The sequence below is a fragment of the Callospermophilus lateralis genome, chromosome 4 (genome assembly GCF_048772815.1).
Source record: "Callospermophilus lateralis isolate mCalLat2 chromosome 4, mCalLat2.hap1, whole genome shotgun sequence".
NCBI lineage: Eukaryota > Metazoa > Chordata > Mammalia > Rodentia > Sciuridae > Callospermophilus > Callospermophilus lateralis.
Genome location: NC_135308.1, coordinates 10,471,728 through 10,499,062, shown reverse-complemented (window position 1 = coordinate 10,499,062; position 27,335 = coordinate 10,471,728). Strand labels below are relative to the sequence as shown.

The 27,335-nt window shown below is 36.1% G+C and overlaps 1 protein-coding gene and 1 pseudogene across 9 annotated transcripts in view; both read left to right on the top strand.

Annotated features, from left to right (window-relative positions):
- The window catches only part of Ppp2r2a (protein phosphatase 2 regulatory subunit Balpha), a 69,049-nt gene extending 60,775 nt beyond the window's left edge, over positions 1-8,274 (top strand). For all 9 annotated transcript variants that reach the window (XM_076853562.1, XM_076853568.1, XM_076853563.1 and 6 more), the window contains 2 exons: positions 1,831-1,922; positions 5,673-8,274. In XM_076853562.1, the coding sequence (XP_076709677.1) occupies positions 1,831-1,922; positions 5,673-5,952 (372 nt within the window). In that variant the 3' untranslated portion in view covers positions 5,953-8,274. The remainder of the gene's footprint in view (positions 1-1,830; positions 1,923-5,672) is intronic.
- A 5,901-nt stretch (positions 8,275-14,175) lies between these two features.
- LOC143397447 (cytoskeleton-associated protein 2-like) lies at positions 14,176-20,894 on the top strand (annotated as a pseudogene).
- The last annotated feature ends 6,441 nt before the right edge of the window (positions 20,895-27,335 follow it).

The window sequence follows — 27,335 nt, the reverse complement described above, 5'->3', positions numbered from 1 at the left end:
TTTGACCTAAAGGAAAGGGGCTTGAAAGCTCAAAAATGGCTTAGGAATTGCTTATTATGGAGTATCAATCAGTTCAGGATTCTTTTCTAGGCAGCCAGCCACTACCCTTTACTCATCTGCCCTCCAACAGAGATAAGAAATGAAGTGCACAGCCCAGCATGGGGCAGAGGCCAACAGAAACCTGTTATGCCCTGGACTATAATAGTGTAGAAGACATTTATGCTGCTTAGGAATACACAGGTTATAAATGATCCCTTTATGTTACACAGTCCCAATAAAAATCAAAGAACAGAATTTCTCAGACTAAGTATCCTTTGACAGACATATAAACCACTCAAGATTCTTAGTGAAGGTCTTTCAAATTTCAAAATAAAACACTACATTGAAATAGAAGCAAAGATGTGAAGTACTGCTTTGTTTTCAAAATACATTTCTGTGCCAGCCCTGTGGCACGCTATAACCCCAGCCACGTGGGAGGCTGAGGCAGGAGGATTACAGGATGGCCTAGGCCACCTAGCAAGACCCTGTCTCAAAATATAAAAAAGGCTGAGATTGTAGCTCAGTGGTAAAGTGCTCTTGGGTTCAATCCCCAGTACCCAAGAATTTTGTTAATTCTTTATGTTTGTGTAACTGCGAAGGTTAATGTATCTCCTGGTTAACCTTAGCATCTCCGTATTCCCATTGAGGATTATTCATTTGGACCTTAGCTTCATACTCTTGAATCATTTGGTGAGGAACATTGTACAAAATACAAAATACATGTACAAAATGTGCTGAATCACAGTAACCTAGCAGATGTGTTAACTGATTTCCCAATTCCTGCCAATGCTAAATTGGATTAATAATTTAGTGTCACCTCATGCACATATAGCCTATATAAATTCATATTTTTTTTGAATTTGTACAGTCTTCCTTTGCTCTGTTATGTGATTGGGGGATACTTTCATCTTCATTTTTTTCACATTAGTTACCCATGTTCAATCCTAAACCCACAAGAGTTGGAAGTTCTGTACTAAAAGTAAAATGGACAATTAAAATAAGATTAGGTTGTGGAAAGCATAATTCTGATTTAGAGTATACTTTATTATTACTTCTATTTCAGTAAAAAGAATAGTCAGTAAGTCTCCTTTTTTCTCTCTGATCACAACAAATACTGTGGTATTTTCTGTTAATTTAGCAATATTAATATTGAAATGTATTGTGTTTCTCAATCTTCTTATTTATTTTCCATATTTTTTCAAATATCAGTAAATATGGAATTCAAAAACAGATACATTTTAATTAGCTTTTGAGATTGTGTAAGTAATATGGAGTGATACCATCAACATTTTAAATGATGCACATCTAATAACCAAACCAAGGCTTCACTGCACTGTGCATAGCATATGCATTTACTTGAAAATATAAGCCCAAGTTTAAATCTGTGCCCAGAAAATGGCATTTTAAAGGAAGTGTAAGCAGTGTTTTATCAGCAGTTAGTGGACTGAAAAACAAGTAGGGAGGATCACATATTACTCTTGTGTTCTTTTCTTAGTCTCTTCCGTTTCCAAATATTTTCTGTTTTAGTTGGGCATTTCAGGATACATGTGGCGTGCCAGAGGGAGTTTTTCCCTGTTGTACTACAGGAAAATGTGCTTCCCTAAAAGGTGATTTGTATTTTGTAAAAGGCTTTTAAAACACTGCTATTATTGTTACCAAGAGTACTGAGATTTAAGATGTTTGGGGGGGGGTGTACCTTTTTTTTTTTTAATAAAGATAGGGACTTTTAAATTCTTTTTCCTGATTTGAGTGCATAGGCTCTTTAGGTGAACTATTTTGTCTTTTCCCCAGGTACATGAATACCTCAGAAGTAAACTCTGTTCACTGTATGAAAATGACTGCATATTTGACAAATTTGAATGCTGTTGGAATGGATCTGACAGGTAATTCATTTTAATTTGAATCTCTTATTCTAATAGGAATTTTATTAGAAAGAAACTTGCCATTGCATACCTCATATTATAATTGACATATTAGCTAAAAAAGATGGCCAATTTTTTGGGAGGGCGGTTCTAGGGATTGAACTTAGGCACTTGACCACTGAGTCACATCTTTAGCCCTGTTTTGTGTTTTATTTAGAGACAGGGTCTCACTGAGTTGCTTAATACCTTGCCTTTGCTGAGGCCTCCTTTTGAACTCATGATCCTCTTGCCTTGGCCTCCCAAGACGCTGGGATTATAGGCATGCGCTACTGTGTCCAGCATGACCAACTTTTTCTTTTTTAATATTTTTTTGTTGTCAATGGACCTTTATTTTATTTATTCATATATAGTGCTGAGAATCGAACCCAGGGCCTCACACATGCCAGGCAAGTGCTCTGCCATTGAGCCACCACCCCAGCCCTCTTGACCAACTTTTTTTTAAGTTAACATAGATTACTTCATTTTCCACCAAGGGAAATTTAAAGTAAATTTAGTAATTTTAGATGTAACATAGCAATACTATGATAAAAATTAAGTATTGATTTCACTACTAATATGAAACAAAACATCTGCAACAAATGGTTTTATCTAAATTATTATTTGGATGTCTTCAGGTGTTTTTCTTTTATGAACCAGATAAATCACTTTTCTCACTGGCTGAGGTGGTACACACCTGTAGTCCCGCCTACTTGGGGGCTTGAAGCAGGAGGTTAGCTGCTATTTCATCGAAATGTATGTCATTATTTCCAAAGTTTAAATAAGTCTTATTTTCAATCTTCTGTATTATCACTTAATGTGTTCCAGTTAAAACATAATTTCTAAAACTTGTATTTAAAGTAGAGGTATTTTATTTGATAGTAGTTATACCATAGAAGCTTTATATGGTTCAAGTTTCATAATAAGGTATTATCAAGGGTAGTAGTACTTGGAACAAATACCTTTTGTCTGGTTTTTATATTATACTCTTCTGATTCTAGCGTGAGTTCCAATATTAGTTTGGCTGTACTAAGCAGAGAATCCTGTTGGTAGGAATAAGTAAACACTTGGAATGCCACTACTGAATCTGAGGTGTCAGAAAAAAGGAAAAGTGGGAAAAGGGGGTGTTGGGATTAGAAAGATTTGAAGAGAAAGGAGGTACTGATGTAATAGGATATGATATACCTGTTTCCTCTTGAAGTGGGGGAGTGGGTGCACATTAATTTGTCACATTTTAATTTTGCACCATTTTTACATAAGCACCATATGCGAAGTCCATTACCTCTGAATTTGTGTAATGACTTTCCTAAAGGCATACACACTCCTACAAAGTGACAGTACAGGCATGTAAAGCAGAAACTCACATTGATGCAGTACTGTCATCTAATCCGGAGATCTCTTTACATTTCTACAAGTTTTCTCAGTTATGTCCTTTAGCAAAGAATCTGGTAAAGCACATAATCTAGGATCCTATGTTAAATTTATTTGTCATATGTAGTTGTATTCTTTGTTCTTGAACAGTTCTTCATTTGAGTGTTTCTTAATTGAAGATTGTCTGATGTTTTCTCATGATTAAATTCAGGTTATACATTTTTGGCAGGGATGTCACAAAAAATGCCGGCCTGATGATTCCTTTTAAATTAAAAAGAGCCAAATGATTCAGGGTCTTTAATCCATTGAAACTTCACAAATTCAGAGAATATGGGGATACCAGTCTCATTTACGTAAATCATTTAAAAAGCAATAACAGTTCATTTATCTTCAGGGACATGGCACCAACTTCAGATTGGTTAAAATTGTTCTCAATAATAATAATAGTCCCTTATATGGAGGAGATAAGTATAACTTTGAACAAATCCTTAGTGTCCTATCATTTCACTTACAGTAATAATTTGAACATGTGAGAAGGAGGTAGTACATAATAGTGGTACTAGGGTAGTAGTACTCCCCCCACTTTTTTTTTTTAAATCAATGGACCTTTATTTTATTTCCAAACTACTAAGGGTTTCACACTTGTGAATTTTTGCCTTTGAGAATACTTGGTGAATGTTGAGCAGTGATTGGTAGCAAATAGAAGTGACAAGAAAGTGTCTTGGGCTGGGGATGTGGCTCAAGCAGTAGCGCGCTCGCCTGGCATGCGTGCGGCCCGGGTTCGATCCTCAGCACCACGTACAAAGATGTTGTGTCCGCCGAGAACTAAAAAATAAATATTAAAAAATTCTCTCTCTTTCTCCCTCCCCCACTCTCTCTCTCCCACTGTCTCTTTAAAAAAAAAAAAAAGAAAGAAAGTGTCTTGATGCTGGGGGTGATGGTGCCCATCTTTAATCCCAGCAGCTCAGAAGTCTGAGGCACAAGGATAGTGAGTTTGTGACCAGGAACATTATGAGACCCTAATATCCCCAAAAGGTATAGTGCGGGAGTGTCTTGGGCAAGCAAAGTACTTGTCACCCCTTTGAACTTATATATTTTTTTCAAGTATTTCTTTTTTGTAGGTGGACACGATACTTTCATTTTATTTTTATGTGGTGCTGAGGATCGAACCCAGTGCCTCACATATGCTAGGCGAGTGCTCTACCACTGAGCCACAACCCCATCCCTGAACCTATACTTTTAAATATATTTCCTTTAAACGTTTCTATTGGTATAGGTGAAATGATTTTCTTTTTTCTTTTCTTTTTTTTTTTTTAGTTGTAGATGGACACAATATCTTTATTTTTTTAGTTTTTTTATGTGGTACTGAAGATCAAACCCAGTGCCTCACACATGCCAGGCAAGCGCTCAACCACTGAACTACAACCCCACCTCTGAAATGATTTTCTATTGATAAAAATATCATATGCTACTTTCTTGATATTCTCAGGAGCAAATTTATCATAAGCATTCATAAAATATTATCTGAACTAGATGTACACTGGGACAAGTTAAATAGCTTATAATTTATATCATAAAATAAGCATTGGTTTCTTATGAATAGTTATTTGTATGCATTTGAGAGAAGAATAGAATTTGGAAATCCCACGATGGTTATTCCTTTATGAAGCTGACCATACCAGGTGTGCTGGCACATGTGGACTCCCAGGTACTCAGGAAGCTGAGGCAGGAGGACTACAAGTTCATGGCCAGCCTCAGAAATTTAGTGAGGCCCTAAGCAACTTAATGAAACCCTGTATCAAAATGAAAAATAAAGACTGGCAGGTAGTGGGGCATGGGGCAGGGGCAGATAAGGAAGAATAGAATGAATCGGACATAATTTCCCATATTCATATAGGAAGACATAGTAAGGGAAACGCCACATCATATACAACCGCAAAAATGGGATTCTAGTTATACTGCATGTGTGTATGTCAAAATACACTTTACTGTCATGTATATCTGAAAAGAACTAACAAAAAATTTTTTTAAGGGTTGGGGATGTGGCTCAGTGAGTAAGTGCTACTGGATTTATTTCCTAGTAACAAAAAAATCCCCCCAAAAAACAGCAGCTGGCTGGCTGGATTGATCAGTACTAAGAGAAGTTTTACTTGAGAATCTGTCAGCTTTGTTATATTTTTGTTAGAACCAAGTTTATATTTCTGGCTTATTCCAGTGATTGAGTTTTGCTAGCAGCCTCCTTAATTCAACTCTGCTTGAAGTAGCTACTTTCTGTAGAGTACTGGGTTAGGTTTAATCATGAACCATTTTAGTAAATACACAGCCCTTTGTTCATTTATTTGACTGACTCTTCTACTTCCACAGCGTTGTCATGACTGGATCTTACAATAATTTCTTCAGAATGTTCGACAGGAACACAAAGCGAGATATAACTCTAGAAGCATCACGAGAAAACAATAAGCCTCGCACGGTTTTGAAGCCACGCAAAGTCTGTGCAAGCGGCAAGCGAAAGAAAGATGAAATAAGTGTTGACAGTCTAGACTTCAATAAGAAAATCCTTCATACAGCCTGGCACCCCAAGGAAAATATCATTGCTGTAGCTACTACAAACAATCTGTATATATTTCAAGACAAAGTGAATTAGGGTTGGCATTCCTAGCGGAAGAGCCCACTTCCTGCTTAGTTGAGATAGTTGAATCTAGCATTCGTACCTATAAAAGAGAGAAGTCCATTGTGGCACCCCTTTCCAGTGTTTGACAGTGTGCCATTCGACAACACATTTTTATAGCTACATGGAGAAAACTCTGTGGGTTATCATTGTAGTGTTCTCCATGCCTGCTAGCCATTTAGGTAAGGGTAGGGCACTTTTAATTTAAATGACTTCTTGCACCATCTTGCCTAATGGACTAGATTGGACTGTATCAACATTGAGTTACTCCACTTTTTATGCCTTCCATTGTGATGACGTCAAACACAGTGAAAGCCTTCAGTCATGCTATGGGATTTGTGTATCCTCATTACTGTATCATTTGTGGGGTACACCCCTTCTCCCTTTTTTAAATTAAATACAGCTCATTCTTACTGTGGCTTGTAGCATTCCTCCTCTCTGGCCTCCTGGACTCTCCCCCTTCATCTCTCTTACCCTTGCTCCTTCCACCCAGTCTTGGTGGTGGTATATTAAGAAAGAAAGAACGAAAGCACACAACACAATGAGTCAGTTTGGGGTCAGTGATAAAGGGGGTATATGTTGCGAACAAATGTTCTAATAACAGTTGGCTGTAATCACTCCTTGCCATGTCTGGCACTGAAAATAAGGAAAAAAAAAAAAAACTACTACTGAATAAAAGTGACAAAGAATGGAGAATCTGGTTTTCTTTTTCTTTTAAATCTACCTCTTTAAGCCAGTATTTTGTGTCATACCCTTGGGCGCATTGAAATGAAATTGGGTTTCCATTGTTTTATTGGTATTTTGTTAATTATTTGTAACATTTTCTTCTACATGGGGAAAGAACAGGTGTTCTGTTTGAACATGGTTTGAGTACATATTGGTATTAAGGATTTCAGTCTATAAATGCTACTAGTGTTTTTTATTGTAGTTATGAGGGTATTGGATACATTGTATCTATACTTAACCCATTTTCTGTTAATGAAATTATTGTAAATGAGAACCAAATTTGTAGAACTTCATTTTTAAAGACTTTTTATAGTGCTTAATTTAATTTTTGCCTTATTAAATATTAAGTCAAAGACTTAAAAATGTTTTTAACAAGTTAAGGTGTTTTTTTTTTTTTTGTTATTCATTCATACAGTAGAACAGAAAACTAACGTTGAGTGATTCCATAGGTTAAATTGACACTGCACTATTTTTTGGTTTTGTTTTTGTATTTTATTGCAGTCAAATCAGAATGAGTTGTACTTTGCCATAGATATTTTTCTTTGGTTTCCCAAAGCTACATTAAAGAAAAACTTTTTTAAAGGTACAGTGTTCAAAAAGTGCTTAATGGACTCCAACTGCTGCCTCAAATAAAAATTTAGTAATCTGTGACTGTGCTTTCCCTAAGTGGTGACACCTTATCCAAAGATGAAAAGGACCCCTGTTTTTAATAGGTGGAATGTACCTTTGTCAGTCCCGCAGAAGCTTTAATGGAAAGAAAAAAAATGGACTTTATTTTTTAAAGATGAATTGAGCAGGCATTTATATCCTTAAAGAATGGTCGTATATTTTGGTTGAGCAGTAATATAAGAGCCATGAATGTAGAGGACTCGAGTGCTTATATTACTTATTGTTCTGTTCTCATCTTCAACAATGAAAAAATGATCAAACAGTCCCACCGTAATTCCCTATACACTTATGCAATTATTATTATTATATCTTGTAAGTTAACATTTTTAGCACACAAAAAATTTTATGTAATAAAATCACTGTATCTTTTGGAGTTAAATTTTGAATTTGTATTTAAACACGTTGATTATATGTCTGATAATTCTTAATGGCACTTTTACTAATTGATTTGGGGGCCTTGGGGGTGCATTCCTAATTTGTGTTATTTATTCTTCACACTTGATTTGCAAGTGGGATGTTCCCCTAACAGAAATATTAATAATGCTCTGTTTTCTGATTGGGTATCTTTCAAGAAGATCCTTTTGGGAGGTGGTTTCCCTGCAGTTTGGTTGTATGTCTTGAGATAAAACCATGAGAAAGCTCTTGGAAATTCTCTTTATTCATCAGTAGCTATGATGATACTCATCCATGACACTAAAGGTTAGTTTTATATATTTAAGAGAAACAATTGCTAAAATTAAAATGCCTCTATCAAGGGAATGCTATTATAAATTATTGTAACATTATCTCAAGTATTTTTTAATTTCTTTGGTGTAGCAAACTATAAGCCCAGCCACTCATTTTATATGGTCATGGTTAATTTTTTTATTAATAAAAATTATAGAATAAACTTAGTCTTGTCAAGTTGCTTGTATTTCCTATTCTCTTGCCACTAATACAGTCTTTCCCTTAAACTTTTTCAAAAGATTATGGTAGAAGAAATTTCATTCTATTAATTTTCTTAAATCTTTACTTGGTGGCTGGGCAATAAGAATAGTTAATTTATAAATATAAACACATTTATATGGCAAATAATTGCCAGGTATTAAGCTTTTGTGAAGCCCTTAGTCTCTTGAGTTAAAAAAAAATGCATTCATGCACTTTTTTTCTTTTACAAAATTGAGGTTTCTTTTAAACCTTAAATTGAGTTAATTGTGGTAGATATGCTTTTAAAGAAAATGGAAACATGAACACTGGGCTTCTTTAGTCTATAAGAGAGTAAATGTGTTTACTAGAAAATTGTGTATGTAAAAGCTAACGAGTACTGATAAAAGCTTTTTTAAGTGAAATATAAATTATTTTCTTTGCTTGTATTGCTGGAATATCTTATTTATACTTCACATAAATTGAAGTAGAGATAATAATGTACACTTCAGGAAGAACACAAGTGCCACCCCCACAAAAAATAAAAACTGGAAGGGTGCTGGGCATTGTGGCATCTGTAACTAACCAGCGGCTCTGGAGGCTGAGGCAGGAGAATCACGAATGAAGGACAGCTTAAGCAACCTAACGTGTCAACGGGGTATAGCTCAGTGCTGAAGCACCCTTGGGTTCATTCCAGTACCACAAGAAAAGCAGAATAAGATAGGTGATCAAGAATCAAGTTTCTTTTGTATTTGAGAATATCACTATTGTAAGTATCTCTTTTCAGATGGTACTTCAAGCTGTGTGTGTGAGAGAGCGAGCCAGCGCAAGCGAGCATGTTTAGAAAGTTGTTTACACTCCTCCCCCAAAAGTCTTGGAAACATACCTTACTTCATATTTTCTCATTATTCATATGAGTCAGATTACAGCTCAGATATTACTCTCATTAATTCCTTTATAAACCTATGGTCTGAGTGTTTTAAGACGGTAAAGATTCCTTACCACTGAGGTTGACATTTTTAATAATTCAGTTGTTTCAATGTTTTTTTACAGTGATATTAGACTGGGCAACCTCTTTCTCTATTCCAATTTAAACTTCTACTTGATACAGGCTTAAAGTATTATACAAGAGACAGGGTCTTGCTAAGTTGCTTAGGGCCTCACCAATTTGCTGAAGCTATCCTCAAACTTGTGACCATCCTGCCTCAGCCTCCTGAATTTGTGGAATTATTGCACTCAGCAAAACTTCGTTTTTATAGGGGAAAAAAAAGGAATTGGGAAAACAAAGTAACTAGAGCTAAATACTAAGTACACAGTTCAGTGGTAGAGTGCGAAAGTAGCATGATCAAGGTGTTGGTTTTTTCCCTAGTACCACAAAATAATAATACTATCATTAAAAAGTGGTCAGAGGAGGGAAACTCATTGGTCCTGCTTTTACAGTATTCTTCTTACTGCACCTTTATATTTGAATAGTTCTTCAAGGACTTTCCAGCTAGCGGGACATAGGTTAAGTCTTGAACAGAATTTATAACTTATTTTTGAGAACATAGACCTGGGAGTTCTGTTTCTATACTAGAAGAGCTTTATGTTTAAAAAACAAATTGAGGTTTTTAAACCAAGTTTTACATTCCCAATACAACCACTATTCAACATGACCCTGGAGTAAAGTCTGGTGTGGTCAGACCTTGTTTGGAAAGGGGTACAAATGTAATTGGAAGACTGTTCCAGCCTGGCAGGATGGCACACGCATGTAATCCCAGCAACTCGGGGCACTGAGGCATTAGAATCTCTGTATAAAGTTCAAAGCCAACCTAAGCAACTCAGTGAGACCCTGTTTCTATAAGATACAAGATAGGGCTGGGGATGTGGCTCATGGTCTAGTGCCCCTGACTTCAATCCCTGAACACTCCTGCCAAAAAAAGACTTTTGAGCTACACTTTTCTTTCAGACTATGTGTTAGCAAAATCATATTCTGTGTATCATTTTAAGCACTTCTCACCTTTACAAGGAGACCAGGAACTTTATTTTGCACATTAACTCAAATCTCTAAATTCCTTATAAAATAGTATTCTGGGGGCTGGGGTTGTGGCTCAGTGGTAGAGTGCTTGCCTAGCAAATGTGAGGCCCTGGGTTCGATCCTTAACACCACAGAAAAATAAATATATAAAGGTACTGTGTCCATCTACAACTAAAAAATATTTTTTAAATAGTATTCTGAATGCATATTGTTTTGGACTTCTGTTTTTAAGGTAGGAAGAAATGCCACCAAGAGCATTTACTTAGACCTGGTAAATGCAATAGACCCTGACTTTCATCCTCAGCACACAGCCCCCCCCCCCAAAAAAAAAAAAAGTAATTTTGTTACTCAGAGAAAATAATAATCACATTTTCATGTGTTTTGTTTTTGCTCTTTTAGACACAACATATTTACATGTCTTATTTTCCACTTAATATTTACACCTTGAGCAGTTTCTCGTATTTTCTGAAACCAAGATTTTAAATGACTACAGTGCCTCAGTTATCTCATTAGTTAGCCAGTCCCTGATAACGTTTTTGTTTTTTGAAGTAGGAATACTGGAATAATGAATATAGCAATCTTGGTGTGAGAATCATTAGGATATATTCCGAAAAATAATGTGTTAGTGGGGTGTGATGGCACGTGACTGCAATCACCAGTGGCTTGAGGGGCTGAGGTGAGTGAATCCCAATTTTGAAGCAACTTTGTGAGAACCTGTCTCAAACTTTAAAAAGTGCTGGGATGTAGCTTAGTGCTAGAGCACTCCAGGTTTTAATCTCCAGTTATCACCAAAATAATAACATATTAAGGGAGATGAATATGTTTTAGATCTGGTGCATACTGGCAAATTTCCAAACTTCCAAAAAGTTTCACCATAAATATAGGGGATTACCCATGTTTCACACTTATTACTGAACAAAAACCCATGTTTTATCTTTGTAAGTTTGAAAAGGAGATGGTAACCTAATTTTCTGTTTATGTTTTATCTTTCTAATATGATAGTAATTGCTATAATGAGGATATGACACCTTTACCAGGCATGCTTTATCATTTTCTCCATGAGGCTTTTTTCTTTCAACAATACCCCCCTCCTTTTTTGGTGCTGGGAGGATTGAAGCCAGAGGTATTCTACTGTTGAGCTATATTCCTGCCCCCCTGCCCTTTTTTTTTTTTTTTTTTTTTTTTTTGAGACAAGGTCTCACTAAGTTGCTGAGGCTGGCATTGAACTAGCAATCCTGCCTCAGCCTCCCAAAACGCTGGAATTACAGATGCACGCCACTGCACCTGGCTCAACAGTGCCTTTTTAAAAAGCAGTGTATCAGTATAGATTTTTCCTTTATGGATATTTTGGTGTCATCTCTAAAATCATTGCCTAATTCAAGGTCACTGCCTTTTTTTTTTAAGTTTATTATTTTTTATTTTTAGCATTCTATGATCCGTTTTTTAATTTTTATGTATGGTTCATTTATAAAAGTGATATACAGTATGTACCACGTATAGATCAAGATTTGTTTTTCTTTGCACCTTTGTTGAGAACCAGTTGGTTGCATTTGTGTGAAGGTCTCTGAACTGTCCCATTAATGTACATATTCATTTTCACTAATACCTTGTCTTTTTTTTCCTGTAATTTTATATAATTGAATATTGGGGGCATTTGTTGTTGTTGTCGTCAATTTTCTGGTGCTGGGGATTGAGCCCACAAGTATTCTGCCTCTGACTACATTCCAAGTCCTATTTTACATTGAATTTTGAATCTGTATCTTGTTAAATTGCTGAGGCTGGCCTCAAACTTTAGATTCTCCTGCTTTAGCGTCCTGAGTAGCTGGAATTTTAAGTGTATAGCATCACACCTGGTTCAATTTTGTTCTTTTTCAGAATTATTTTGCTTTTTTGTTCCTTTACATATTTTAGAATCACCTTATTGACTTCAAACTCGAAAGCAGTTCCTTACATTTTGATGTTAATTTCACTGAATCCATAGGCCAGGAACAGTGAACATCTTAATATTTATCTTCTAATCTGTGTATTACAGCATATTGCTCAATTTATTTGTCTTAAATTTCTTTTATTAATGTTTTCCATTTTTAGCATACAGATCTTGCACATATGCATGAAGTGTTTGCTACTGTAAATGGCACATTTTTGAAATTTTTATTTAGAAAATACAATTATTATATTCAGACACATTAAGAAATTCACTTATTTTTAAAGTTTTCTAGTAGACATTCACATTTGCCTATTATTTTTAGTTTTGTTGTTGTGGTGGTTTTATACCAAGGAATGAATGCTTAACCACTGAGCCACATCCCCAGCTCTTCTTATTTTTTATTTTGCAATAGGGTTTTTGCTAAGTCGCTTAGGCCTCACTAAGTTGCTGAGGCTGGCTTTGAACTTGGATCCTCCTGTTTCAGCCTCCTGAGCTGCTGTAATTATAGGTGTGTGCCACTGCACCCTGCAGGGTTCCTTTCTTTCTGATCTTCCTTCCCAGTGTCTTTTTTTCTTTTTACTGTTCTGTACTGGATAGACCCTCTAAAGTGACCTTGAATAGGGGAAGTGAGAGCAGGCACATCATTGCCTTGTCACCAATATCAAGAGCAAACTCCATCTTTTACCACCAGATTTGTTCACTCTAGGATTTCTGTAGAGAACTGAATAGGCTGGGTGGTTGAGGAACTTCTTTTATTCCTAGTTTTCTGAGAGTTAATTATGAATGAATATTGGATTTTGTCTGATGTTCTTTCTACATCTATTGAAATGATCCTGTAGTTTTTTAAAAAATGTTGATATGGTAATTCCATTGAAATCCAAGTGTTGAACCAGTGTTGCCTTCTTGGAGTTTTGCTATTCTTTGCTAGTATTTTGTGGAGTATGTTTGCATCAATATTCATGAGGGATATTGATTGATCAGTAGTTTTCTTATGTTTTAGTATTTGTTAGTGTAATGCTTACCTTATAAAATGAATTTCCATCCTCTCTTACGTTGAAGAATGTAAAATTGTTATAATTTTTTTTGAATGGTGGAATTTATTTATTTTTTAATATTTATTTTTTTAGTTGTAGTTGGACTCAATACCTTTAATTTTATTTATTTATTTTCATGTGGTGCTGAGGATTGAACCCAGGGCCTCACAGGTGCTAGGTGAGTGCTCTACTGCTGAGTCACAACCCCAGCCCGAATGGTGGAATTTATTAATGGCAAGTATTAGCTGTCAAGAATCACATAGTTAAAGGAACTCCACAAAAATTGCAATATTTCCCCCTACTGGGAATTCAAATGTATTATTGTTTTATTCTCTCAATTGCCCTCAAAGTTAGCAGAATCAAGCATTATAACTGAGTGTGCCAAATGACATACCAGAAAATTTCCCATACCTGGGGAATTGGATAGCAATGCAGATATTGTAGGCATTTAGAACCCCAAATAGATAAGACCAGAAAAGATCCTCTCACTTCAAAATACAGTTAAATTCTGGAAATCCAAAACCAAAGAAAGAATTTTAAAAGCTACAAGACATGCCAAGTCATATATAACAGCAAGCCAATCAGAACAACAGATTTCCCAACAGAAACCCTGAAGGCCAAGAAGGCTTGGAACATGCAAATGAGATAAAAATAACAAACAACTCAGGAAAGAATCAATCTCATTAGAAAAGTAGTTTAGCAAGTGGGAATTAGGATTTAATCAAAGAATAAAAATAAAACTATCAGGAAATAATATATTCCTCTATAATAACACCAAATATAAAAGTAAATGATCTAAAAAAATGTAATGGCCTACAATTTAAAGACATAATAAAAAATAAGATCCAACTACATGTTGCCTTCAAGAAACCACCTCATTTGTGAAGACATCCACAGGCTGAAAGGATGCAAAATGATATCCCATGCAAGTGCGGTCTGAAGGTAAGCAGGAGCACCTCCCCTAATACCAAACAAAGGGGACTGCAAGCCAGAGTTAGAAGAGACAAAGGTCACTACAAATTAGTAAAAATGATACTCCAATAAGAATGACAAGAGTAAATATGCCCTTAATGTCACATATAGTTTCATAAAGCAAACAATATTTGACATAGTCTCAGATAGACCTCAATTCAATTATAGAGGATCACTTCAATATACCTTTCACTAATAGATCACCTGACATAAAATCAACGAAAGACTTAAAACTTACTAAAGATTGAATGGACTTAATAGACGTTTACATAATATTTCATTCAGCAGTCAACAATTTCTTTACAGCTGCCTGTGGAGAGTGGTGACTTGCATCATGTGCTCTGACTGCCTCATGGCTGCAGCTGCACTTGTGCTGGGAACTTTCTGTGCAATGGTGCAGGACAAAATTGCCCAATTGCTATGGTGATGCCCTGCCTGAGGAGGTTCTGTGCAAGGCACAGAACTGTCAGTCTTGACTCTTGACTCCCAGCAGACACCAGCTGCTGGGATAGAGAATTATGAGCACAACCTAGATAATTATAATTGTTTGCTAGCATTTTGACCCTCAAGATGCCTGCTTTGAAGAAACTCTTTCACGGAAACCCTTTTGATGATAAAAATCATATAATAAAGGTGCTGAGCTAGCTCTGGGTCACTGTCCCTCCATCAAAGGATGGTGTTCCACTTGGTCCCAGCTTTCTCTCTGTAATTGTTTGTCTTTCTTAATCCTCCATTGACCTTCGGTGGTTTCTAAGATTTGTCTGTGCAGGTCACAGCAGCTGCCCATGGAACTTTGTCCAAAGTAGAACATATTTTAAGCAATAAAGCAGGTACTGACAGATACAAAAATGTTGAAGTAATTCTGTGCCTTGTTATATTGTAATGGAATGAAATTAGACATCCATAGCAAGAAAATGCAGAAACTATACAAACATGGAGTTGATACACTTTTTTTTTAAAGAGAGAATTTTTAATATTTATTTTTTAGTTTTCGGCGGACACAACATTTTTGTTTGTATGTGGTGCTGAGGATTGAACCCGGGCCACATGCATGCCAGGCGAGCGCGCTACCACTTGAGCCACATCCCCAGCCCAGAGTTGATAGACTTTTGAGTGATGAGTGGGTCACTGAAGAAATCTGGAGAAAGTTTAAAATTCCTAAAGTCAAATGAGAATAGAAATACAATCTATGGGGGGCTGAGGTTGCGGCTCAGCGGTAGAGTACTTGTCTAGTATGTATGAGGCGCTGGGTTGGATCCTCAGCATCACATAAAAATAAACAAAATAAAGATATTGTGTCAAACTACAACTAAAAAATAAATATTAGAAAAAGAAATACAACCTATGGCTTACAATGAAGGCAGTTCTAAGGAAAGTTTATAGCTATGAATGCCAAAATTAAAAAAGAAGGATCTAATGATGCATCTGAAAGTATTAGACAAACAAGAACAAACCAGAAAGAAAGAAAGAATAAAGATCAGAGCTGAAACTAATGAAATAGAGAATAAAAAATTAAAAGAATCAATTAACAGAAAGGTGGTTCCTTGAAAAGACCATCGGGATTGATAAATCCTTAGCCAAACTAACCATAAGAAAGGAGACTCAATAAAATTAACGATGGAAAAAAATATGTGTAGTGCACGCCCGTTAATACCAGAAACAGGAGGGTGAGGTAGGAGAATTGCAAGTTCAAGGTCAGCCTCAGCAACTTAGTGAGAACTGGTCCCAAAATAAATTACTGGGATCTAGCTACATTGTAGTGCACCACTGCATTCAATCCCCAGTTTAAAAAAGAGGAAGAAGAAAAGGCAATCTATATTCCAATAAATTGGAACATTAAGATGAATAAATTTCTAGACACATACAGCCCAGCAAAATTCAACCAAGAGTCTATAGAAAACCTAAACAAACCAATAACAAGCATTGAGATTGAAGGAGTAGTGAAAACCCTCCCAACAAAGAAGAGTCCAGGATCAGACAAATTGACGGCTGAACTTTGCCAGACCTTTAAAGAACTAACACCAGCACTCTTCAAGTTATTCCATGAAGTAGGGAGGGAACACTTCTAAACTCATTCTATGAAGCCAGTATCTTACTGAAACCAAAACCAGAGATGGATACGTCAAGAAAATTACAGAACAATATCCTTAATGAACACAGATCCAAAAAAATCTTAAGAATATACTTGCAAAGAAAATTCAGCAACACACCAAAAATATCACTTACCATGATCGAGTTGGCTTCATCCTATGATGCAAGGATGGTTCAGCATTCACAAGTCAATAAGTGTAACACACCACATAACTGATCAAGGACAAAAACACATAATCGTGTCAACTACGCCCCCCCCCCAAAAAAAAAAAAAAACCAAACCAAACAAAAACGCCTTTTCAAAATTCTACATTTTAATGATAAAATTTCATGATAAAAGCCCTGGAAAAACAAGGGATATAAAGAACTTACCTCACTACAATAAAGACTAAATACAGACTTAAAGCCAACACCACACCGAATGGGCAAAAACTGAAAGCATTTCCTCTACAATCAGACAAGGATGTCCACTTTCATCACTCCATGCTCCCTGGTGGACTTGTGGTTAGGATTGGACACTCTCACTTTCATCTCTCCTATTCAATATAATACTTGAAAGTTTAGACCCCCCCCAAAAAAAATAGGAGAAAGAAAAAGAAATACAAATTGGAAAGGAAGATGTCAAATTATCTCTATTTACAGGTCCTATGCTTAGAAGATCCTAAAGGCTCCACTAGAAGACTTCTAGATCTGATTGGTGAATTCAGCAGGCTACAAAATCAACTTTTAAAAAAACAGCTTGTCAGGCTGGGGCTGCAGCTCAGTGGTAGAGCGCCTGTCTCACTCGTGTGAGGCACTGGGTTCTATCCTCAGCACCTCATAAAAATAAATAAATAAAGATATTATGTCCATCTACAACTAGGAAAAAAAAACTCATTCATGCCAAATTAACCCCTGAGGGGGAAAAATCAGGATAACAATTCTATTCCCAATAGCCTCAAAAGGAAAACAAAATAAAGCTAAGAATAAGTCTAACAAAAGTAGTGACAGACCTCTACTGAGAAGTTCTGGAACACTGAAAAAAGAAATGAAAGAATACAGTAGAAGATGGAACTACCTTCCATGTTTATGCATATGCAGAATTAATATAGCTTAGATGACCATATTTCCAAAAACAATCTATACATTCAATGCAATTCTCATAAAAAATACCAATGATATTCTTCACAAAACTAGAAAAGAAAACCACTCTTAATATTCATATGGAACAACAAAGACCCAGAATAGCCAAGCAATTCTGGAGAAAAAGAGCAATGGAGGCAACACAGTACCCCATTTCAAATTATACTATATTGCCACATATCCGAGCTGGCGACCTATGCTGGTTCACAAACTCTGACGACTTCAACAACTAAGAAAATGGCGAAAGAAGCACGCACCACACAGAAGTACCTTTTCTAAATCTGGGATGGCTCTCCAACTTTAGGGGTTCATGGAAAGAGTGAGCCACTGGATTTACTTATTCTTATATAGGGGATACACAGGGGGAGGTTCCATGGAACATTCTACCCCCCAAAACAGCAAAGGGGTAGGATTACAAAGGAACAGGTGAGTATAACTCAACCCCACCAGGTGATGCCTACCCCTGGAGCCACACCTCATTATCCAAGCGGAGGTAAAGCCCAAGTTATTGCGGGTCACAATAATGGTTCAGTATCTCTTGCTCAGGACTTAAGGGTGTGTATTTCCAGAGCAGCTCCCAACAATACTACATAGCTATGGTAACAAAAACAGCATAAAAACAGATATGTAGACCAATGGAATAGAAATAAGAGACTCACACATATACAGTCATCTGATCCTTGACAAAGGCACCAAAATCATAGATTGGAGGAAAGACAGCCTTTTAAACAAATGATGCTAAGAAAATGATATTCACATTCATTGTTCTGAATCCAATGTGATCCCTCTCTCTCACCCTGCATAAAAGTCAACTCAAAATGAATCAAGAGTCCTAGGAATAAGACCAGAAACTCTGCAATGCTGGAAAAAAAAAATATATATATATATATATATGGGAGGGATGAGGATATATATAGCCCAGTTGGTAGAGTGGTTGCCTTGCATGCACAAAGCCTTGGGTTCAATCCCCAGCACCACAGAAAAAAAGAAAAACTCCAACATGTAGTCACACTCAACAACTTCCTCAATACGATTCCTTTAGCTCAGGAAATAATAACAAAAATCAACAGTGGGATGGCATCAAATTGAAAAGCTTTTGCACAGCAAAGGAAATAACAACATGAACAGAGAGTCTTCAGAATGGGAAAAAATATTTGCCAGCTCCTCTTCTCACAGAGTAGTAATCCAGAATATTTTTTTAAACTTAATATAAAAATATTTTTTAAACCACCAAATAACACAATAAAAAATGGGCAAATAAACTAAACAGACACTTCTCAAAAAAGGTACAAAGGGCAAACAATTATATGATAACATGTTCAACATTTTTATCCTTTAGGGAAATTCAAATAAAAACTATCCTGAGATTTCATCTCACTCCAGTTAGGCTGACAATAATCAAGAATACAAATAAGAATAATTGCCAGCAAAAATGTCAGAGAAGAGTGTAAGGTGGCAGGTGGCCACCTGAGCAATACTGAGAGCTCGAGACAGAGTCGCGTCCCTGGCCATGCCCGGGACCTGCAGCCGCCCCCGAGTCAGAAGGCCCAGTCCGCGTACCTTGTTAGCCTAAAGAATGATGACATCAGAGGACCAAGTCCAAGAAGACACAAAAATTCTGAAACTGACAACAACAATGGCTGATAAAGAAAACATCAAAATACCTATACAGAGCAAAAATAATACAGCAATGGTAAAAAGTTACATTCTTTTAAAACCTTCTAATGAATTAACCAATTCAACTAAGGAAATTGAAACACATGATTTTCAGGATGGCACTCCGACTCTGCAGTTATCAACTAAAGGTGATCCCCAAAATCAAAATATGACATTAAGCCAGGCATTTCACCTTAAAAACAAAACAAAAGAAAATACTAAAAAGAAACCAATGCAGAAAAAACAAACCAAGCGGCTAACATGCCCAAGAAACCTGTGCTTGGGTCTTATTGTGGCCAAATTGTTCAATCTAAGGTTAATTCATTTAGAAAGCTTCTACAAGTCAAAAATGAGAGTTCTGCAACAACAAAGCAACTTTCAACTACTGTCTCCAAAGCCACAAAGCCTGAACTTGTAAACACCACCAATGTAACATCGAGAAGTAATAAAGTCTCAAATATAACTGCTACTACTAAATTTGAAAGCACTAAATTTGTGAACACTAAACCTCAGACCAACAACTTGTGAGACCTCCTAGTAGAATTCACTACAATAACACCCAGGACACCATGAAACAAGGCATCAGCCCAACCCCTGCCAGTGTTAAAACCCGGAAAGGGCCTCGAGAAAAAGAACCCAAAACGATTGTCTTTAATGTCAAAACCAGTTCTTCTCAGGACACAAAAAGAAATAGGGTGTTATCAAGAAGCACAGCATCTGAAATCGTAGTCAAGCCTGCTTCATCTTCCAATACCAAACTCATAGAGAAGTCAAAACCCATTGACCAACAAAGACATACTATAGCAAAAGCAACTCTTGATAGATCAGCTCGGCCCAAAGAAACTGCGAAAGACGGAAAAGCTCCTCTGTGTGAGTGGAAAATCGGCAAAGGAAAAGTATTGAAAAGGCCCCGTAACCCAGCAGTTACCCAGCCCACATCTGAAGGACAAAATGAAAAACCAGTTGGGTCCTTTTGGACTACCAGGGCAGAAGAAGATGAACAAAGATTATTTACTGAAAAAGTAAACAAGATTATTTCTGAATGCCTAAACCTTATTCATAAGGGGTGCCCAAAAGAGAAATATTGATTACAGTGAATGACCTAATTGAAAATATTCCAGATGCCAAAAAACTTGTAAAATATTGGATATGTCTTGTATGTATTGAACCGATCACAAGTCCTATTGAAAATATTATCTCAATCTTTGAGAAGGCCATTCTGGCAGGGGCTCAGCCTATTGAAGAGATGTGACATGCCCTTGTGGATATTCTAACAATGAAGAGTCAAGAAAAAGTTAATTTGGGAGAAAATATTGAGGCTTATGCATCCAAAGAACAAGTTCAAGAAGTCAACACTGAAGATATAGGTGTTAATTTAGAGCCAGAAAAACCAGAAATGGAGAATAAACATCATAGAAATGTGGTATTTAAAGAAAGAACAAGATGACAAAATGAAAGCTCTGACCAATGATGTTAAAACCCCTGATACAGAAACTATAGCAAGTTGCTTAACTAAATATAATGTATCTACTACACCATACTTGCAAAGTATAAAAAAGAAGATCCAATTTGATGAATCAAATTCTGCATTTAAGGAGCTGAAGTTTCTAACACCAGTGAGACGTTCTCGACATCTTCAAGAGAAGACTTTTAAATTACCAGATATGTTAAAAGACCATTATCCTGTGTGTCTTCACTGGAACAGTTATCAGAGCTAGGAGGCAAAACTGATGTTTTTGTATGCCGTCCTAATGCAGCACTGTGCTCTCTGTACTCTGAGACTGATACAGAAGAGAAATAAGGCTCCAATGAGGAATGAGGGTTTATTATTATTATTATTATTCCTTGGTTTCCTTTGTTTTGTGTGGCTTTCTATTTCCCTTGAGTCTACAGTTGGCTAAGTATCTAAGTGTTCTTGGCAGTGAACTTCTTTACTAACGTTCTTCTTATAGGAGTTGTCCTTCTGTGCATCCTGCCTTGTCAATCACAACAGACTGAGTTTTTCCTTAACATAGGTAAATTTAGTCAGTTTGTTTATTGTGTTCCTTAAATATAAATAGGGTTTTTCATGATGGCAGCTTGTTCATTTTAATAAATATAAGTACAGTAATGATGCATCATCAGGTGTTCTAGATAAAAGTATATTTTTAATGTTGACATGTTTTAAAACCTTATGATGTACCTCCCTGCCTTTAAACAGAATGCTGACAATATTTTTGCCTTTATTTAATTAGTATGAAAGTAAAATAATGGGACTGGGAATAGAGCTCAGTGGTATAGTGTGTGCTTAACATGCCTGAAGCCCCTGAGTTCAATCCATAGCACCAAAAAAAAAAAAAAAGTCCCAATCGTTTATAGCTGGATTATGTTTAAATTTTAACCTCCATAGCTTCATTTGAGAGTTTATAAATTATATTAGAATGGAGTTCAGAAAGGAATGTATATTTAAGAAGTGTCATTCCAATGTAGGTAGCATTTCTGAAATAATACTTACACTTGCTTTCTTAACTCATGTCCCCCGAAACATGCTAGTTACATACCGTGAACAGTTTTATTTTTCCCATATATAAATACCACCAATAAACTTGTTTTCTAAGGCCATGAACTAATACTTTTTTTTTTAATATTTATTTATTTATTTTTGAGTTATCGGCGGACACAACATCTTTGTTTGTACATGGTGCTGAGAATCGAACCCGGGCCGCACGTATGCCAGGCGCGCGCTACCACTTGAGCCATATCCCCAGCCCATGAACTAATACTTAAGTGTCATATATCCTATGTCAGTCTATAGTTTCAAATAAGTGAACTCTAAAAGAACAGTTGAACTACATATGTAATATGAATGTGAAGATCACATACTTGGTCATGCCGTTTATGTAATATCTTTGTTTTATTTATTGTCTTATGTTCTAGAGAGTAGGATTTTCATTTTTGTGTGTATCTAATATGTATACAATAAAAGTACCTGTATAATAAAAAAAAGTCAGAGAAAACAAACCCTTAAACCCTGTTTGTGGGAATGTAAATTAGTACAGCCACTCTGAAAATCAGTATGGAGGGTCCTTGGAAGGCTAGGAATGGAACCACCATATTATCTAGCTATGCCTACTCCTTGATATTAAGGAATTAAATTAAAAACCTGGGAAAAACTAGAAGGATAGAAAGAAGAAAAAAACTAGAAGGATAGAAAGAAGATAGAAAAACTAGAGGGATAGAAAGAAGTTACCTCAACATAATAAAGGCTATATACAACAAACTCAAAACCAGAACCATAGCAAATAGGTAAAAACTGAAAGCATTTCCTCTAAAATCAGGGCTAAGACATTTAATTCTCCTAAAGAATTAAAGTCAGCATACTAGAGAGATATGCACACACATGTTTATAACCGCACAATTAACAGCCAAATTTCCGAACCAGCCTAGGTGTGTGTCCTCAGATAAATGGATAAAGAAAATATGGTGTACATATACAATGGAGTTTCTATCATCCTCAAAGAAGAACAAAACTGTTATCTGTAGAAAAATGGATGGAACTTGAGAGTATTATATTAAACAAAAATATGCCAGACTCAGAAAGTTGAGGGTTGTGGGTTTTCTCTGATTTGTGGAAGCTTGAGAGAAAAAGTGGAGGGGGGATCTCTCATGAAAATAGAAGGGACACCAGCAGGAAAAAGGGAGGGGTCAGAGGGAAGCAGCAGGAGAGGGCAAGGCAGATAATGGGGAATGAAATGGACCAACTTATTTTACGTGCATGCACACATGACAGATGAAACCCACGGTTCTGTGCAATTATTATGCACGAATACATTTTTTTAAAATGCTAAAGGAAGATGAAGTGAAAGAATACTTGAATTTCTTGAAGAAATAAAAACTCCAATAAAGGTAAGTATACAGATAAATATAAAAGTCTGGGTTGTAGTTTTGGCTTTTAACAAGTCCTTTTGTTTTCTGTATTTAAAAAGCAAGACATTAAGCTAGGTGCACCCCTTTAATCCCAGCAGCTCCAGAGGCTGAGTCAGGAGGATCTGGAGTTCAAAGCCAGCCTCAGCAAAAGTGAGGTGCTAAGCAACCAAGTGAGCCCCTGTCTCTAAATAAAATACAAAATAGGGCTGGGGATGTGGCTCAGTGGTCGAGCGAGTGGCCCTGAGTTCAATCCCTAGTACCAAAAAAATAAAATAGCAGGATATTAGACTATCATAGATCCATGTTAATGGCACACAATGTTTAAAGATATGATCTGTGTACAGGTGTGACATAAAGGGGGTGTGTTAGCTCTCCATCATTGTGACAAGTTTCCTAAGAAAATCAACTTAATGGAAGAAAGATTTCTTTTGACTCATGGTTATGATGTTTCAGTCTATGGTCAATTGGCTCCCCTGCTCTGTGCCTGAGACAAAGGCAGAACATCATAGTTACAGGAGCATGTGGGGGAGGAAGCTGCTCACTTCATGGCAGCCCAAGAAGGAGAGAGACAGAGAGGAAGAAGGGACCAGAAAAAAGTGACACCATTCTAGGGCACACCCCCAGTGGCCTACTTTCTTTAACTCACATTTCTCACCTCCTACAGTTTCCACCAACTTCCAATAATTTATTAAATTATAAACCCATTGATGGATTAATCCATCCATGAGATCAGAACCCTCATGAGTAAATCGCTTCCCAGAAGTCCCATTTCTGAAATTGCTGCACTGGGGGCCAAGCCTACTGCACACAAGCTTTGGGGAGACATTCCGTATCTTCATATGTCATTCTGCCTGTTGTCACTGTGACCAAAATACCTGATGACTACCAACTTAGAGGTGGGAAAAGTTTATTTTGGCTCACAGTTTCATGAGTTCAGTCCATGGTCACTGGTTCCATTGTTCTGGGCCAAAGATGAGACAGTGCATCATGGCTGAAGGATGGGGCAAAGAAAAGCTACTAGCTCATTGCAGACGAGTAGCAAAGAGGACTGAGGAGCAGACGGGAATGAGATAAAATTTCCAAGGCACACTCCAGCAACCTACCTGCTCAGCTACACCTCACCCACAAGAGTTACTACCCACAGCAGTCTTTCAAATTAGGATGGACTAACACAGGAACTTTTCATTCACACCTCAGCCAAACCAGAACAGGGTCTCAGAGCTATCTAAGAGTATCAGGGTGTTATTAAGATATTTGGTGTCAATTTCAAATAAACTATTACAAATTTAGTATGTTAAATGCAATCCCTATTGAAACCACTAAGAATATGTTAGATAGATATGTAGAAACAGAAATGAGAATTAAAACAATAGAAAGAAAGTGCATTTAATCAAGGAAGGCAGTACTGAAGAAAATGAAGGGGAAGGATATAAGACATATAGAAACAAGTAGCAAAAATGTCAAAAGTAAATTCCTTCTTTTCAGTAATTACATTAAGTGTAAGTGGACTGTACTATCCAAGAGAAAGAGTCTGGCAGAAGGGATTTTTTAAAAACATGATCCAACATATGCAACCTACAAGAGACTGACGTTAGATCCAAAGACAGAAAGTCTGAAGTTAAAGAATGAAAAAGTTTTTCATGTAAATAGTAATCTAAAGACAACTGGGTTCCTATGCTAATATAAAACAAAATAATGTTTAAGTCCAAAAACTGTTTAAGACAAAAAGATCATTATTTATTTATAAAAGTGTCAATTAGTCAAGAAGATACAGCGGGGCTCAGTGGTGCATGTCTGTAATCCCAGGAACTTGGGAGACTGAGACAGGAGGATTGCAAGTTTGAGGCCACCTCAGCAATCTAGTGAGAGCCTCAGCAACTAGGTGAGATCCAGTCTCAAATTAAAATATAAAAAGAGCTGAGGATGTAGTTCAGTGGTAAAGTTAATTTCAGCAAGGAGATATAATAATTACAAACATGTCCATCAAAACCCAATAAAACAGAGTTACAGGAATAAGCCAACAAAGGAGATCTATTGGAATCATACAAAATGCTTGATTAATCTATAAAGTAAACAACAGAAGGGACAGATAAAAATCAAATACAATGACAACCTTACCAATAATCACATTAAATGTAAATGATCTAATTACTCCACTTGAAAGAGATTGTTAGAGTAGAATAAAAAAGCAAGACTCAATTATATTCTGTGTATAATAATGTCCTTTGAATATGATACGTAAATAGTAAAAGAAAAAATAAGTCAAAAGACATTAATGCTAATTTTACTCAAGGAAAATCTCAAATGATTAATAATAATATCAGGTGAAGCACATTTCAGAGGAAAGAATTAAGGTGAAAAGTAAGAAAGTAATTGAGAAGATAACAATTCTAAATGTTGGTGTACCTATATCTGGTAACAGAGTTTAAAGACACATGAAACAAAAACTGAAATAGCATCACACACACAAAAATAGACAAATCCACAGTCTTATATATTAATACTCCTGTCTCAATAAATCGTGGAACACTTAGGCAGAAAATCAGAAAAATTATAGTAGCTTTGAAAAATACACTATCCAACTTGATCTAATTGACATTTACAGAACACTCCACCCAACATGTTTTTCTCAAATGCATTCATAACATTTATGAAAATAATCCTACTTTAGGTCACAAAATAAATATCAATAAAATTGAAATAATTCAAGTTATTCACACTATGTATTTCCTGTGATCGCAATAGAGTTTAATAGAAAATAATTAACAAGAATCTCTGAAAATTATTCATGTAATCACCAGCAACATGGTCTCTATGTAGAAAAGCCTTTGGAATCTATTCAAAAGTTACTAGAACCAGTGAGAATAAAACCATTAATAATAGTATCCCAAAGTAGTAATACTTAGGGATAAATCTGACTAAAAATGTACAGAACCTATACACTGAAAACTTACAAAAAAAATTCCAAGAGACATTTAAGAAGACCTACTGAGAGAAATATCTTGTTCATGGGTTGTTGCTCAAGATTGTGAATATATCAAGTCTTGAGAAATTCATCCATAGATACAAAAAAATCCAATCATTTTCCAGCAGACCATTATTATGAATTTTCACAAGCTGGTTCTAAAACACATGGAAATTCAAAGACCTATAACTTTAAATGAAAAACAAAGTTGGAGGGATACCATTACCTAATATCAGGATTCACTATAAAGGTAAATCAACAAAAGTGTGTATTGGCATAAAGATAGATAAATCAAAGTAACAGAATGAAGAGGTCAGAAATAAGCCCACACATATATGAATAGCTAATTTCATAAAGGTGCAAAAGCAACTCATTGGAGAAAGAAAAACCTTTCAACAGATGGTGCTGGAAAAACTGGATGTTCATAACAACAACAACAATAACAACAATAACAAAAGAGCTCCATATTTGGCACAATTGAAAAACTTTCACTGACCCAGATTTGGTGGTGCTTACTTATGATCCTAGCTACTCAGGAGGCTCCAGAAGGAGGATTGCAAATTGGAGGCCAGCCTGGGCAACTTGGTGAGGGTCCATATCACAGATAAAATATTAAAAAGGACAGTGGTAGAACACTTGTCTAGTCTGTAAGAGAGAATAAATATTTCTTGTTTAACTTGGTGAGTTTAGGGTGGTTTGTTATGCACCATGATGTGGCGATAGCTATGAGTATATACTCTTATGTGTAGACTCTAGTAAGTAATTAAAAATGTGATAGAAAACAGGAAGAAAAGTAAGAGGTACCTTTATCACATTAAATTGTTAAATAATATAACCATATTAAAACTACATAGTTAAATATTAAGAGAGAATATGACCCACTAAAACAATGGGTAATGGAAGTAAAGGTAGAAAAAGAGGATGTTTTCTAACTTTCTGGGTATTAAAAGAAATTGTTTAAAGAAATGAGGACTAACCAGGCATGGTGGCACATACCTGTAATCCCAGGGACTCAGGAGACTGAGATAAGAGAATTGGAAGTTGAAGTCTGGGCTCAGCAATTTAGCAAGGACCTAAACAACTCAGGGAGACCCTGTCTTGAAATAAAAAAATTAAACAGGCTGGGGGTGTAGCTTAGCAGTAAAGCACCTTTAGGTTAAATCCCCTCTCATACCTAGTAGCAAACAAACACACATCAAAAGGAAACAAATTGGAAGTCTAATAGAATTATAGGTTTTCTTTTTTCTGAAATTAGGTTGGGGCAATGATTGCACAATTCTGCAAATCTAGTAAAAATATTGAATTGTGATCTTTAAACAGCTAAGTTGCCTGGTATATGAATTAAATTTTAATAAAGCTGTTAAAAGAAGA